We start from the raw sequence: 12917 nt of genomic DNA on the forward strand, positions 1-12917 counted from the left end.
AGCACAAGCCAACTGCTCAATCAGGACAATGGGGTTGGATTTAAACAGCTCACTAAAGAGAGTCAAATCTTCTTCTCCTTACTTGTACGTAATGACTAGAATCACTTTATTTCCATGAACTGCAAAGAGGAGTTTAAGGTAAAATTATTTTGATTTTTTTTCCTTTTACTTACATGAAATCTTTGATCCACCTCATAGTTGACCTGTTTTCTGAAATCCTTACAAATGAAACAGAGAAAGACGGGGCGGGGGAGGAAAAGCAGAAGAAAGCTAGCAATTAGTACTAAAATCAAAAACAAATTAAGATAAGATTACAAGTGACAAAGATTTTTTTTTTGTAATTGTCAATTAATTTTCTTAAGCGAATTCGTCTCAGTTTGAGAGAGGCAACAAAAGCAGAACTAAAACTATAGTAAATGCAATTTTTAATCTGAAAAATATTAAGATTATAATTTCCTTATGAACTGCAAATAAAAAGCTTCCAAGCATCAGGGGAGATGTCAAAATACCTTTTGTGCTACAAGGAACGTCAGCCTTCGAATCCCATGATCAATCAGGACTGATTTCTGTAAAAGGGAAGGACAGCAAACAAGAGAACTGGTTTAACAGAAAAGAAACGTCAGACTCAAATCTGGATGACATCTTCTAAGGACTGGTAATGGGTGAGAGCATCCTGCCTCTAAACTGCAGACTCACAATCCAGCCCAGCTTGGTGGTGACTGAACGTTCTTATCAGATGGTTGCTTAGCAGCACCTGTGAGCAAATGCAATGAGTCTCAGTCCCGTTCTGAGTGGAGAAGAATCCATATAACAACCACATTTGGCACCAGCTGGGAAACTTCTTGTCTATCTCAGCGGGAATTAATTGTTCAGGAAACACTGTTACCAGCAGTGAGGTTACTTAGATCAAACTCTTTGGGGGCAGAGACCATCGTTTTGTTCTGGGTTTGTACAACACCTAGCGCAGTAGGGTTCTGGTCCATGCCTGGGGCTCCTAGACTTTGTGGTAATAAAAATAATCATAACAATATGGGGTTCTAGCAGTTTTCCTGGCCAAGGTTAAAACTGAACTATAAAATCCAGAGGAATTAACCTATAACACAGGTCTCAGGAGGTTGGAGAAACTCCTTTCTGCATTGTTCAGGGAAACCACGTTACAACAATCTAAAGTAGCATGAGTATTCATGATTAAATACAGTGCCATGGGCTTGAATGGCATGTTCAGATATAAAGAGACATAAGTAAGCTCTTTGAGACAGCCAAAAAGTGCTTTTTGTTCTGAGTTAGTACAGGACCTAGCACCATGGGGTTCTGGTCCATGACTGGGGCTCCAAGGTGCTATGATAAATAATAAACAACAAGTACCCTGCCCCAAAAGACTTCAGCAGCGACAGGCCCAAGCCCACAAACCCTTGCTCAGAAGAGTAGCCCTCACTCATGCAAATAATCAGTGAAGCTATTCACATCAGTAAAGACTACTCGGGTATGAAGGATGGGGCCTTAATTTAGACGGTATAAGATACAGTATAAAAATGAAGAGTGGGAAGGAGAGAGTGAGACACAAAATCATCCTGTTTGGACTGTTTAGGCTCCTGGGTTTGGGAATATTTTAACATGTTCTAAAAATGGTCAGATTTTATAATGTTGGCATAGGAACTGGTGGGGAGACACATATTATTATTAATTATTTGTATCAGGGTAGTGTCTAGAGGTCATGGCCCTTTTGTGTCAGGCAATGGACAAATAGCCGAAGAAGGCAGCCCACAGGTTTCGGTTTCTGAGGAAGCTTGGTGCATGGGAGGGCACTTCTTTAATTAGCTCCTGATTCAGGAAATCACTTAAGCACGTGCTTAAAGTCGGATACTTCAATGGGGCTTTAACCCTGTGCTTAAGTGCTGTCCTGAAAAGGGATGGTTTCCTGAATTGGGGCCATACAGGGTTACAAGGAACAAGATAAGACGAAATAACAAGGAACAGAAAACAAAGGATTCAGTATGGCAGGAGTAGAAAATAAAGGTTTAAAAAAAAAAAAATAGATTGGCCCAAATCTATCCTTGGTGTAACTTTACTGAGCAGAATGAAGCCACACGGCAGATGAATGCTGCCCAAGGTGTTTATCATACCCACTGTCCCTTTTAAACAAGTTTAGATCTCACTGTCATTTTGCTCCTGTTTCTACAGTCTCTCCCCACTCTCTTTTTTCTAATTTAAAAACAAAAAGGGAGAGTGAAAAGGAAAAAAAAGCCTCAGCGTGGCCAAGAACAAATCCACCCCTTCTGGCTTGGGCTGAAATGTTTTACTAAGGTTAAGCCCTTCGAAAATGAGCATCAGGGACTCTATTCATGGCAAAGGAAGAAAATAACTTTAATAATGCCATGATTTACAAAGCAAAAATTGTTATTGCTTTTAAAATTCCACAAGTGGCAGACAATAACAGCATAGCAACAGGATTCTGATTACATTGTAATAATGTAGGTCTCACAGCAAGTCCACAGCTATTATGGAGCGATTAGGCATCAGCACCTGGAGAAACTCCATTTACACTGACTGCCTCAATCTCCTCTACAAGTCATTTACAAGTATATGATCCTAATTTCTATTAAAAAACCCCACACACAACATGCTGGGACTGGAAGATTATTTGGACAATTTGGATCAACCTATATGATAGTTTAATGTGTTTTTTTTTTAATTTCTTTTCTTTTTTCCTCCCATAAAACGCCTGGAGCACAATCATGCAAATGAAAAACAAAACTAGTTTTGTTTTACTTTTTAAAGAGACAGTTAAATTCTGAATTGGACTGGACAAGCACAGGGTTTCTTATAAGCTTCCAGTTCACTGGTCTCTCTGTATGGAAAGGATAGTTGTACTGTGCACAGTAGAAGAGTGTTTGATCATACCTAATGGCTCTAACACTGCTATAACCTCAAAAACCACACACATTATACGGCTCACAGGAAACACCTAACTTATTTTTGCAGTCCCTTTGCCATCTCCCAGTAGGGAGCAGGGATTAGAGATTGCACTCTTCACAATCCCTCTCAGGGCCATTTCAGAGCCATCATGGATTTAGCGGGGTCTCCACGCATGATGGGATATTCACCTGGGAAGACAGTAGCGTGGTTTTCCAGGTCAGGCAAAGGGGAAGTTAAGGCCCAGTCTAGAGAGAAAGGGCAGAATACCGAGATGCAGCTGCTAACTAATGTTAGCTCAGGAGTGACCACAAGTGTAGAATCTGGTTCCTCACTAAAAGTTAATGGGAACCCCCTGCTCTCAGAAGGGAGAAGCCAAATTTACTGATCAGGTCCGCCTTGTGCCAAAGAAACAGACAATGAAGATGTAGATACTATGCCAACAAGAGCTACAGATTTCAATGAGATTAAGAATGTCATGACACATGCACCATTTATTTTGATGTCATCTCAGACATTTCTGTTACACTGTCCTCCCCCATGTCAAACTGAACTGCATCAAATAACTGTCGTTGTATCTTGCTCCTTCAGACCCCAGATAAATATCAAAGCTTCACCTGACTCATTTAAAACCACAAGTTGCATTTACCCAACAAAAACTAAAAAGGAAGACTCTGTAGCTAATGGATTAGGATACACCATTAGGCAATACAAAGGGTGCTCTGTTATTCAGTTCTTTCCCCAGAGGCTTCGGGAACCTATAGCTACATCCAATTAGAGAAATTATATGGTTTTAGATTAGATAAATTAAGGATTTAACTGTTCCATTTATATATTTATTTTGCAAGATACCTGGGAAATGCACAGACTTCTTCCCAAGGGAAAATGTCTCCCTAGAGGGTCACAATAATACTGGCAAGTAGGTTCACTGTAAACTGCTATTCACCTTGCTTTGTGTGAACTCCCTGAACATGGCCGCCAGCCCATCATCATCAATGTCACAGTCAGTCTTAATGGCAATGTTCAGTATGTGAATGGGCTCCTCTCGGGCACTCTGTAATTTAAAGAAAGCAAGCCTAATAAATAAATTATTAACAACAACAAAAAGAGGAATGTTACATTTATATAACCTCTCTACCTGAGGGGATCCCCAAGTACACATACACCAATAAAATGCAGCTACTTCTGGGGAAGAGGCCGACACTTAACCAGCATGCTGAACCAAAGTACAGGAAGGGGAATTCTTGATCTAGAAAACTAGGGAGACCCCTGCCCTTACAAACACTACTATGGGATATTTAAATGTCCACCCACAGCAGGCTGGAGCTTCATTCTGAAGTTCTCCTCAAGGCTCATGCACACTAAACTGCTTTGGCAGATAACACTGGTTCCAAATGGATTTGGGGTGCACAAGGAATGCAGAATCAGGTCCTTTGCCCTGATCCCCACTAAGCCCCCACTTCGGACTAAGGTACGCAAATTCAGCTACGTTAATAACGTAGCTGAATTCGAAGTACCTTAGTCCGAACTTACCTCGGGTCCAGACGCGGCAGGGAGGCTCCCCCGTCGATGCCGCGTACTCCTCTCGCCAAGCTGGAGTACCGGCGTCGACGGCGAGCACTTCCGGGATCGATCCGGGATCGATTTAGCGCGTCTAAACCAGACGTGATAAATCGATCCCAGAACATCGATTGCCTGCCGCTGGACCCTCCGGTAAGTGTAGACGTACCCTTTGTATGTATGCAGCATTACTACAGTATCTTTGTCGGACACAGGGAGAATTTTAGCACCAAGGAAGGGAGTAAAATTAAAAAGGGGAGCGAAGTTAACTGCATGGACGCTAAGAAGCATGTCTTCATGGCTACAGTGCAATAGGGCATTATGGAAGCTCAGCTAAAACAGAGCCATGAAAAGTAACATGCTTAATACTCAAGAACTTGCAATTAAACTCTCATAAACTGGACATTGATCAACAGAAAACTATACTTGGTTAGGTCTGGACGGCCGGGGGGAGGAGGACGTGGGGGACAGATAGCATATAAGGAAGAAGTTACGGCGGAGATAAATCCTTGTCCCATATTATCTACCACACACACAGGCATCAGGGACAATGGACTGATTTGAAACCAACCGTTGTAATGATATGCTCCATATCAGAGCTTCCAGTCTGCTAAGAGTGTTGTGGAGCAGCTGCCTGTCCCTCTAAGGAGAGTGCCTCATGCATCACTAACCATTATCAACCAGCAGTTTCCTCTGAACCCTTTCTCTATCCCAATTTGAAAACCTGGGGACTCCCTCTCACCTTTCCTCCCCAAATGGAGTCCGCACAGGAAGTGGAACAGAGGGAAGAGAACAGGATATAAAGAACTAAATGCCACAGAGATGTCCAGAATGGGGGTGAAGCAAAATACTAATGAAGATCAGACTACAAGAAAGGGTTCAAATACTCTGACTTAACCTTCCTATACCTGTAGAAGGCCAGGTTCCACTGCCATGGGGCCAAATTCACAGTCACACCACTGTAAATCCAGAGTCACGCCACTGACTTTAATGAAGTGATTCTGGATTTACTCTGACATAACCAAGAAAAGAATCTGGACCCATGGTTAGAATGGACTAAGGAAAAAGCCCAACCATTCAAGTTGCTTTGAATCCCCTACAGCAGATAAACAAACTAGATACTATTCCTACTCCCACCAACGCAAATGACAAAACTTCCACTGAAGTCAGCACAACAGGTTTAGTCCAGAGTGCGCAATCACCTTGGAAAAATGCACTTTCTATCCCTGTAACATGCAAGGAGCCTGGAAAGAAGGAAATACCATACCTTATCTTCATCATACAAGGAAGTGTGGCCAGCTTCAGGAAAGGTTGGGCTTTGCGGAGGAGAGTCACAGAAGCAACCCATCACTTCATCAAAGATTCTGAAACACATCCAAGAAACGCTAGTTGTAAATCAACTACTCACAACCCACCTGCACCAAAAGCACACTCAGTCACCCTACCAATACCATCTTCACGGGGCGGAGAAAAAGTCATTCCTCCCCTCTGCAGACTTCAAAGCTGACTAAATGGAAACACTGTCCAGCATGAAAGCTAAAAATCAGGAGGTGGACTTTGTTTAAACTTCAATGAAAGCAAGCAAGCGAGCTAGCTATATTTTGTAATATATAAGCTGCTAGTGTCCGTATCATCATTCTTGAGGTAACAGAGGAAAGCCTGAGATGAGAGCCTTGACAGCCCAATGTAATTGCCCCTCTCCCTGGGGTAATGCATCAGTATACCTCAAGAGATAGATACTGAATGCATTTAATCAAAAGATGTATCATCTCTTGTGCGGTTTACTCTAGTGTTCTGTTTCATTTCTCCTGACATTTCACTCATCACGTCACAAGTGGCTTCTTCTGCTCTTGGCTCAGAATCTGAGCTTTTTCTTTGTTTGTTTCCTAACACACGGGGGCCAAAACATCCTGACTGCACAGATGAAATGGTGATGCAATGCCCCCACAAGAAGACACTATGAATCTTCCACCCCTGTCATGGGGAGCATGCAGATGTATGATTTCTGATGGGTGTTGGGGTGAGTGTTGTGGAAAATTCAGTCTCTGCTTGTGGGAGCTTTCCAGTCTTTTGCATAAGTCCAGAAGGTTTAAGACCAGACATATGCGTGTGCGGAAAGATATACACACAATGTTGGGAAGAAAGGTTCAATACCAATAAGCATTCAAAGTTCAGATGCTTATGTGAACCTTGACTCTGCAAAAATGCAAAATTCTAGTTGGAGGCCATCTGTTCTTGTAGTATTTTGGAACTTCCAGTTATTCCAGCCAGACAACTAGGGGTGGGGCCCCCAAACACTTGGCAATTTCATCGACTCCACCGCGAGAGGCGCAGGCGGAGTCGACGGGGGAGCAGCAGCAGTCGACTCACTGCGGTGAAGACACCACGGTAAGTCGATCTAAGTACGTCAACTTCAGCTACGTTATTCACTTAGATCGATCCCCTCCCAGTGTAGACCAGGCCAAAGCCTATGATCGATCCCATTTGACCACCACCCCCAATGCTATCCTGGCAAACGCACATATAGCACAAACAGTACCCTATCCTTACCTGACAAACTCTTCAAAAGTCCGGAAGGAGACCATTCCGCCCATCCGTTGGCATGGTGGAGTGAACGAGTTGTCCAGCAGCACATCACTCACACTTGCTACATGGACCATCCCGTAATGATTGAGGTTGGAGGAAAAGGACATTCTAAATAGCAATTCAAGCAGAGCGTTATTAGTGGATTGGATGAGAGGGGAACAAGGTAAGGTTTTTTATTTGTTTTGTAATTGTTTGAAATGTATACAGAATAACTAGACTGCAGTCAAATTAATCCTTTCACTACTGTGGTGGTAAACCTGTTCTGCTACTTTTACCCAGTCAGAAGTTCACCAAAATCACAGGAACAAGGACGTACACCTGGTACCCTTAGTAACACAACTGTGTTTTACCTGGACATACTTGGAACAAAGCAACAGTCAAGGGTTAAGAAATACCACTATTCCCCTTTAAAAAAATATTTCTTAAGAGAAAAAGAATTGAGCTTACAAGTGAATTATGACTATGCAATGCCAAAAGCATTTTTCTCCTGTACCTATGCTATGCGTTACAGATGAAGCGTTCACAGATAAACACAAGAATAATTCTAGGTTATGGCATTTGAAAGGTTTAGTAAATCTTTACAAACAACATCAAAAACATGTATTGAAATATATTTGTTCTATCTTTAAAAAAACAAAACCTTTAAATTAGACACTTGCTATACGCTTGGTTTCAGTAATCAGACTCCCAACCCCACCCCCTTTTCCAAATCTTTTGAGTAAGCTTACAAGCACACTTCCATCCCACCTTATGCTACCTCAAGCTCCCCCAGAAAGTATGGTGGTCTAGTGACTTCTCTAGAATGCTGGATTGGGACCCAGGGTCTCACACATGCTCACACTTGCTTTCATATGCTAAACACAGTCTTATTACACTTAATTCAATCAATGCTTAATTTGGTCCTCTTTCTAATTTGACCAATTCCTCAGAACAAAACCTCTTGGCATTAAGTTCAACACAACTTCCACCCTGTCGCTTTGATCGGTTTTGACTGCCTGAAAGCAGGACTTGCTGAATAATTCAAATAGCTGGCACCCATTTTAAGGCCAGGGGACAATGAAAGCGCAGGAAGAGCCAAGATAAACAGAAGTTGTGTTGTCCAAACACTGTGATTGATATAATAAGCACCGCTGTGTGCTCCGCAAAGGATGAGATGCACCCCGGTGATGATATTGCTCATAAAGAGGAGCCAATTTCTTATTTTAATAAGGGCGATAAGAACAGAGTTGAAAGAAATAGGAGGAAGACACTACATAATGGACTTCCATATAGCAAAAGAGCTGTTAATCTTAACTGAACTATCAACGTTATTATCCGCCAAGGGTCTGATCCTGTACATATAAGGGCTTGTCTACATGCTGCATTAGTCCAAACTAGAGGGGTGTAAATTTTAGTTTGCACAAGCATGTCATGCACTAACTGGTCTGCGTGGACCCAGCTGGCATGCACAAGAACTTTCCTAGTGTGCATTAATGTAGCCCTGTTTTAAACAGTACTACAAAGCTTTTAGTGTGTACCGGGAGAATCCACATGGGCCAGTTAGTGTGCAACATGCTAGTATATGTGAAAATTTACAGTCCACTGGTGTCTGCTAAAGCACTGTATAGACCAGTGGTGGGTAACTACCGGCCCATCAGGGTAATCTGATTGTGAGCCGCAAGACATTTTGCTGACGCTGACCGTCCGCAGGCACGGCTCCCTGCAGCTCCCAGTGGCCGCAGTTCTCCATTCCCAACCAATGGGAGCTGCGGGAAGTGGCGGGCTGCAGGGATGTGCTAGCTGCCGCTTCCCGCAGCTCCCATAGGCCGGGAACGGCAAACCACGGCCACTGAGAGCTGCGGGGGGGCCGTGCCTGCGGATGGTCAATGTCAGCAAACTGTCTCGCAGCCCGCAATCAGATTACCCTGATGGGCCACAGGTTGCCCACCACTGGTGTAAACCAACCCACAGGGTCAGGGTCACATTTCCCATAGAATTCAATGGGAACAAATTGGGCCCTAGAAGCCTATCCCCATGGTAGTAAGTATAGCTATCAAAAGGTATTTAATCTTTTGTCAGGACTTGTGACCTCAAAGCGAGGGTTGGTAGATGAAGCCACTCACGCTATGAATGAAGTGAGTCCTATGAAAACTAGCTATGCATCCTCCCACTATCAACTGGGATCTGTTTTTCCTGTTCTGTAATGAATTCCTGATCAATCTTTTTACACAAACCTTTCACTTATTCAGGATGGACTGCTGCAGAATAATCAGAATTCACTGCGGGATCAAGTTTCCAAAGCCACTCTGTCTTTTGCCCCACTACATTATATGGTATGGATTGTACATTGGATCTAAAGAGATCCTTTACTGCTGTGTATCAACTGGTCACATCCATGACAAGGCAAGTGTTTAATATCGCTCTCTTTCATTCACCCAATGTTCAGGAAGGTATTTGCTAAATTAAGTCTCTGCTTTTATACCTGTGCCACAGCAGGGGTCCTGAATCAGCAAATCACTTAAGCACATGCTTACTTTAAGCATGTGAATAGTCCCACTGAAGTCAAGCGCATGCTTAATTGCTTTACTGGATCAGGCCTTTGCTGGATCAGGAAAAAATAAAGGGCCCAATAGAGCAACGTGCGGAACTCCTGTTGGCCACACAGGAGCAGGATCAAAATACCAAATGATAGATTCCCAATACTGCTTAATACACATTTTTAGGAGTTTTCCTTTTTTAAAAATGCACAGAATTTAATAAACACATCCTGGAAGAAAATGTTCAAAGTGCAATGATAAAAAGTTTAAAGTTCCAAAAATCTTAACAGCTTGTTCTACCTTTGAAACAACTCTAAAATTTTGCAACTAAACTCAGATCAGGAATCAGAACGCTTTCAAACCTGTATACTATTGTTTCCTAGACATGTTTGTAAGCCGTAATAAATTGTAGGCATTTGAGCTTTGAAATAGTCAAGTTTTTCAGACCACTTGTCTTCATTTACATTTCTTACCACTAACATGAGAAAGTATTATAAATATTTTTGATTATTATTCAAAACCACAAACATTTTTGGATTGAGAAATGGGGGGGGAAATGAAGTATCCAAAATCAAACAAAAACATGCTGTCAGCTGATTACGGTGTTCTTTCATCGCCTGGGTGAGAGGTGATGGATATGCTAGAGTGCATCAGCAAATTCTAAGCCAGAGACCAGAGCAGCACTGAATACTCTTCATCTTACACATCAGGCCTTGGCTCTCCTAGAATTAGATGTCTATTTCATGGTGATACCCTATCAGAGAGTCAGTGGCCACGTTCCAAGGAGGAGGAGATTGGAGGGGAAGTTTTCTGCTACAAAGAAGTTTTCTTTCGTTTTATGTTACAGCAGGTAAGCTGAGCCATTAGCAAATTTAGTTTTCTAGCTTGCCACATGCAAAGCTATCTTTGAAAAAAATTTTAAAAAGCTGAAAACATGTTTAAAACAACAAAAAAGGGAGAGTACGGATAGGGAATATAGTTATGGTTCAGAGGGTCCCAAGTAAAGGTATGGATTCCAAACAAAACATACTAAAATGTTAAATATTAGGCTACTTCTTTTCTAGTCTACCTTTCTTTTCAAACCTTAAAAGAGGACGAGTATCATACCTGTTTAACGTGGGGATGTTCCCTCTGTAATCAAACAACCACAGTTAGTTACAGATTGGTTAGTGAAAGCACTAATAAAAGAACTGTCATTCGAGCCAGTACCTAAGACCAGCAACCACACATTTATATTCACTGAACCGGAATTCGTTGCACAATCAAGAAAGAGCCAATGGGATTCTGTCTCAAAAAGAAGGGACTCACTACTTGACCAAGCTTGCAGCGGCTGCTGTTGGGATGAGTGCACCAGAATGGATTTATCCACTTCAAGAAGCAAATAGCAACATATCATAGAGAAACACAGTATATTTGCAAGGTACCTTGCATTTCTACAGCACAGTTCATCAGATCGTCTCACGGCACATTGCAAACATAAAGCAAGCTTCACAAGCCACAATGCAAGCACCCCCATTTGACAGATGAGTAAACTGAAGCACAGAGACAACAAGTGACCAGGCCACACAGCAAGTCTACAGGAAGTCCAGAAAAGGAACCCAAGTCCTGATAGCCAAACCTTTACTTCTAACCAATAGCCCACAAGCTGGCTCCCCAAAAGTGCAAAAGAAATAAAATGAACATAGGAGAGAAGGGAACTGAAATATATTCACACACACACACACACACACTTTTAATTTTAAGCTGGACACTGAAATGAACAAGCACATCTTAAGAATGGAATTTTGAAAACCTTGAAGGTTCCTATTTTATCATGCCAAACTGACTGTTGGGGTTTTCCACACAGAACAGGGCTCAATGATGTTCCGGGCAGAGAAGTAATAAGGGACACGTATTTCCTTGCAGTGAATGGAATGGCATGGGGCGTGCAAAATACACGCATGAAAGCATATGGTTGCATGCATATCTATGATCTGGCGTTCAAAATACTAGAGAAGATGCAATTTAAAAAGCACATTCACAGAAAGGGATATCTCCCTCCCTTACAATAGCAGAGCAATGAATGAGAACAGACTAATACCACAGCTTAGGGGACCATGTAACAGGACTCTTCAAGGTCTAGAAAACCCAGCCTCAACGTTCCCTAATATTACTTGCTATAGTAAGGCCCCATCGGACGTTATGTTGAGATGTTTAGGGGCCTGTACATTTTTCTACGGCCACAGTACCAGATTCAATCCCTAAATCTGGGTCTCCTCATGGATCTGTTTGGTCACAGGAGCAGTGCACTCACTATGTGGTATTTGGCCATTGTATCATCCACTGAATGTGACTACAAATCACTATCTGACCAAGGTTTGGGCATAGGGATTTCCTGGGCTTATGTCTGAACAATGGAGGGGACCAGCACAAGTCAGACCCCAGCCCTACTGTTAATGGTACACAGAGGTGCACTGTTCATTTTCCTCTACAGGAGTCAGCGTAGAAGAAAGCGGTGCTGTAAGAAGAAGCCATTAGACCTGGCAAAGGAGCATCGGGGCACAGAGTAGCGTACATTTTGTCTAGGTCGGCTGCACAGTGTCTGTTTAATTGAAAAAAATTCTAAAGGGAACTGGATGTCCCCACACCTAGTGCACATGTTCCCGAACGCTCCCTGGAAGTCCCCATATACCTACAGGAAATAGACAGAGAAACGACTAGGTTTGAAATGACAGCAAATTGTGTGCCCCTCTGTCTCTCATAGGGAGCTCCCTGTCAGTCCTCCCAGTATGCGGCTGAAGTGGAGATTACAGCAAGAATCTCAATGAAAAGGACACAAGATCAGTAACAAGAGACCTTAGAGCAAAGAATGATTGGTTCTCAAGTTATACATTATTCACAGTTAGAGCAAGACGTGGCTGCCCAGTATGAAGTTATAACCAAGTGAAACTGAATACATTGTAATCTAGACTATCCTGTTTGTAGCTGTCCTGAGATTTTTGGGGTGAATTTTTTTTTTCCTTTTAGTTTATACATAAATTTAATACCATAAAGGATTTTTCCATATCGGGAACTGAATTGTGCATTATTTCACACACATCGAGAGGTCAAGTTCGGCCTTTTCAGAATAATCGGCAGTAAGTAATCCGCTTACTGGGCTGTGCTCTTGGGTTTTTAGATCGTGCAGTAGGTTGAACTGGAGCCTCTGCAAACACCAGTTGCAATGCAATGCGCTATAGGCGGAGGACTAATCCCCTGATGCTTTGCTCTTGTGACAAAGTATCAAAACATTGGGAGGTTAAAAAACAAAAAAAAAAAAAAAAGGAGCAGCTTGTGGCACATGAACTAAATTGATAGCAGATA

General features: G+C 42.3%; 1 protein-coding gene across 8 annotated transcripts in view; it reads right to left on the reverse strand.

Annotated features, from left to right (window-relative positions):
• Window positions 1–12917, reverse strand: part of ACACA (acetyl-CoA carboxylase alpha) — a 199249-nt gene that overhangs the window by 107691 nt on the left and 78641 nt on the right. For 5 of the 8 annotated variants that reach the window (XM_065572846.1, XM_065572845.1, XM_065572847.1 and 2 more), the window contains 6 exons: window positions 10683–10706; window positions 7024–7167; window positions 5741–5837; window positions 3860–3967; window positions 510–566; window positions 174–218 (listed from right to left, as the gene is read on the reverse strand). In XM_065572846.1, the coding sequence (XP_065428918.1) occupies window positions 174–218; window positions 510–566; window positions 3860–3967; window positions 5741–5837; window positions 7024–7167; window positions 10683–10706 (475 nt within the window). The remainder of the gene's footprint in view (window positions 1–173; window positions 219–509; window positions 567–3859; window positions 3968–5740; window positions 5838–7023; window positions 7168–10682; window positions 10707–12917) is intronic. The other 3 variants (XM_065572849.1, XM_065572851.1, XM_065572852.1) reach the window with 3 other exon arrangements.

This window comes from Chrysemys picta, chromosome 19, assembly GCF_011386835.1.
Source record: "Chrysemys picta bellii isolate R12L10 chromosome 19, ASM1138683v2, whole genome shotgun sequence".
Taxonomy (NCBI): Eukaryota; Metazoa; Chordata; order Testudines; family Emydidae; genus Chrysemys; species Chrysemys picta.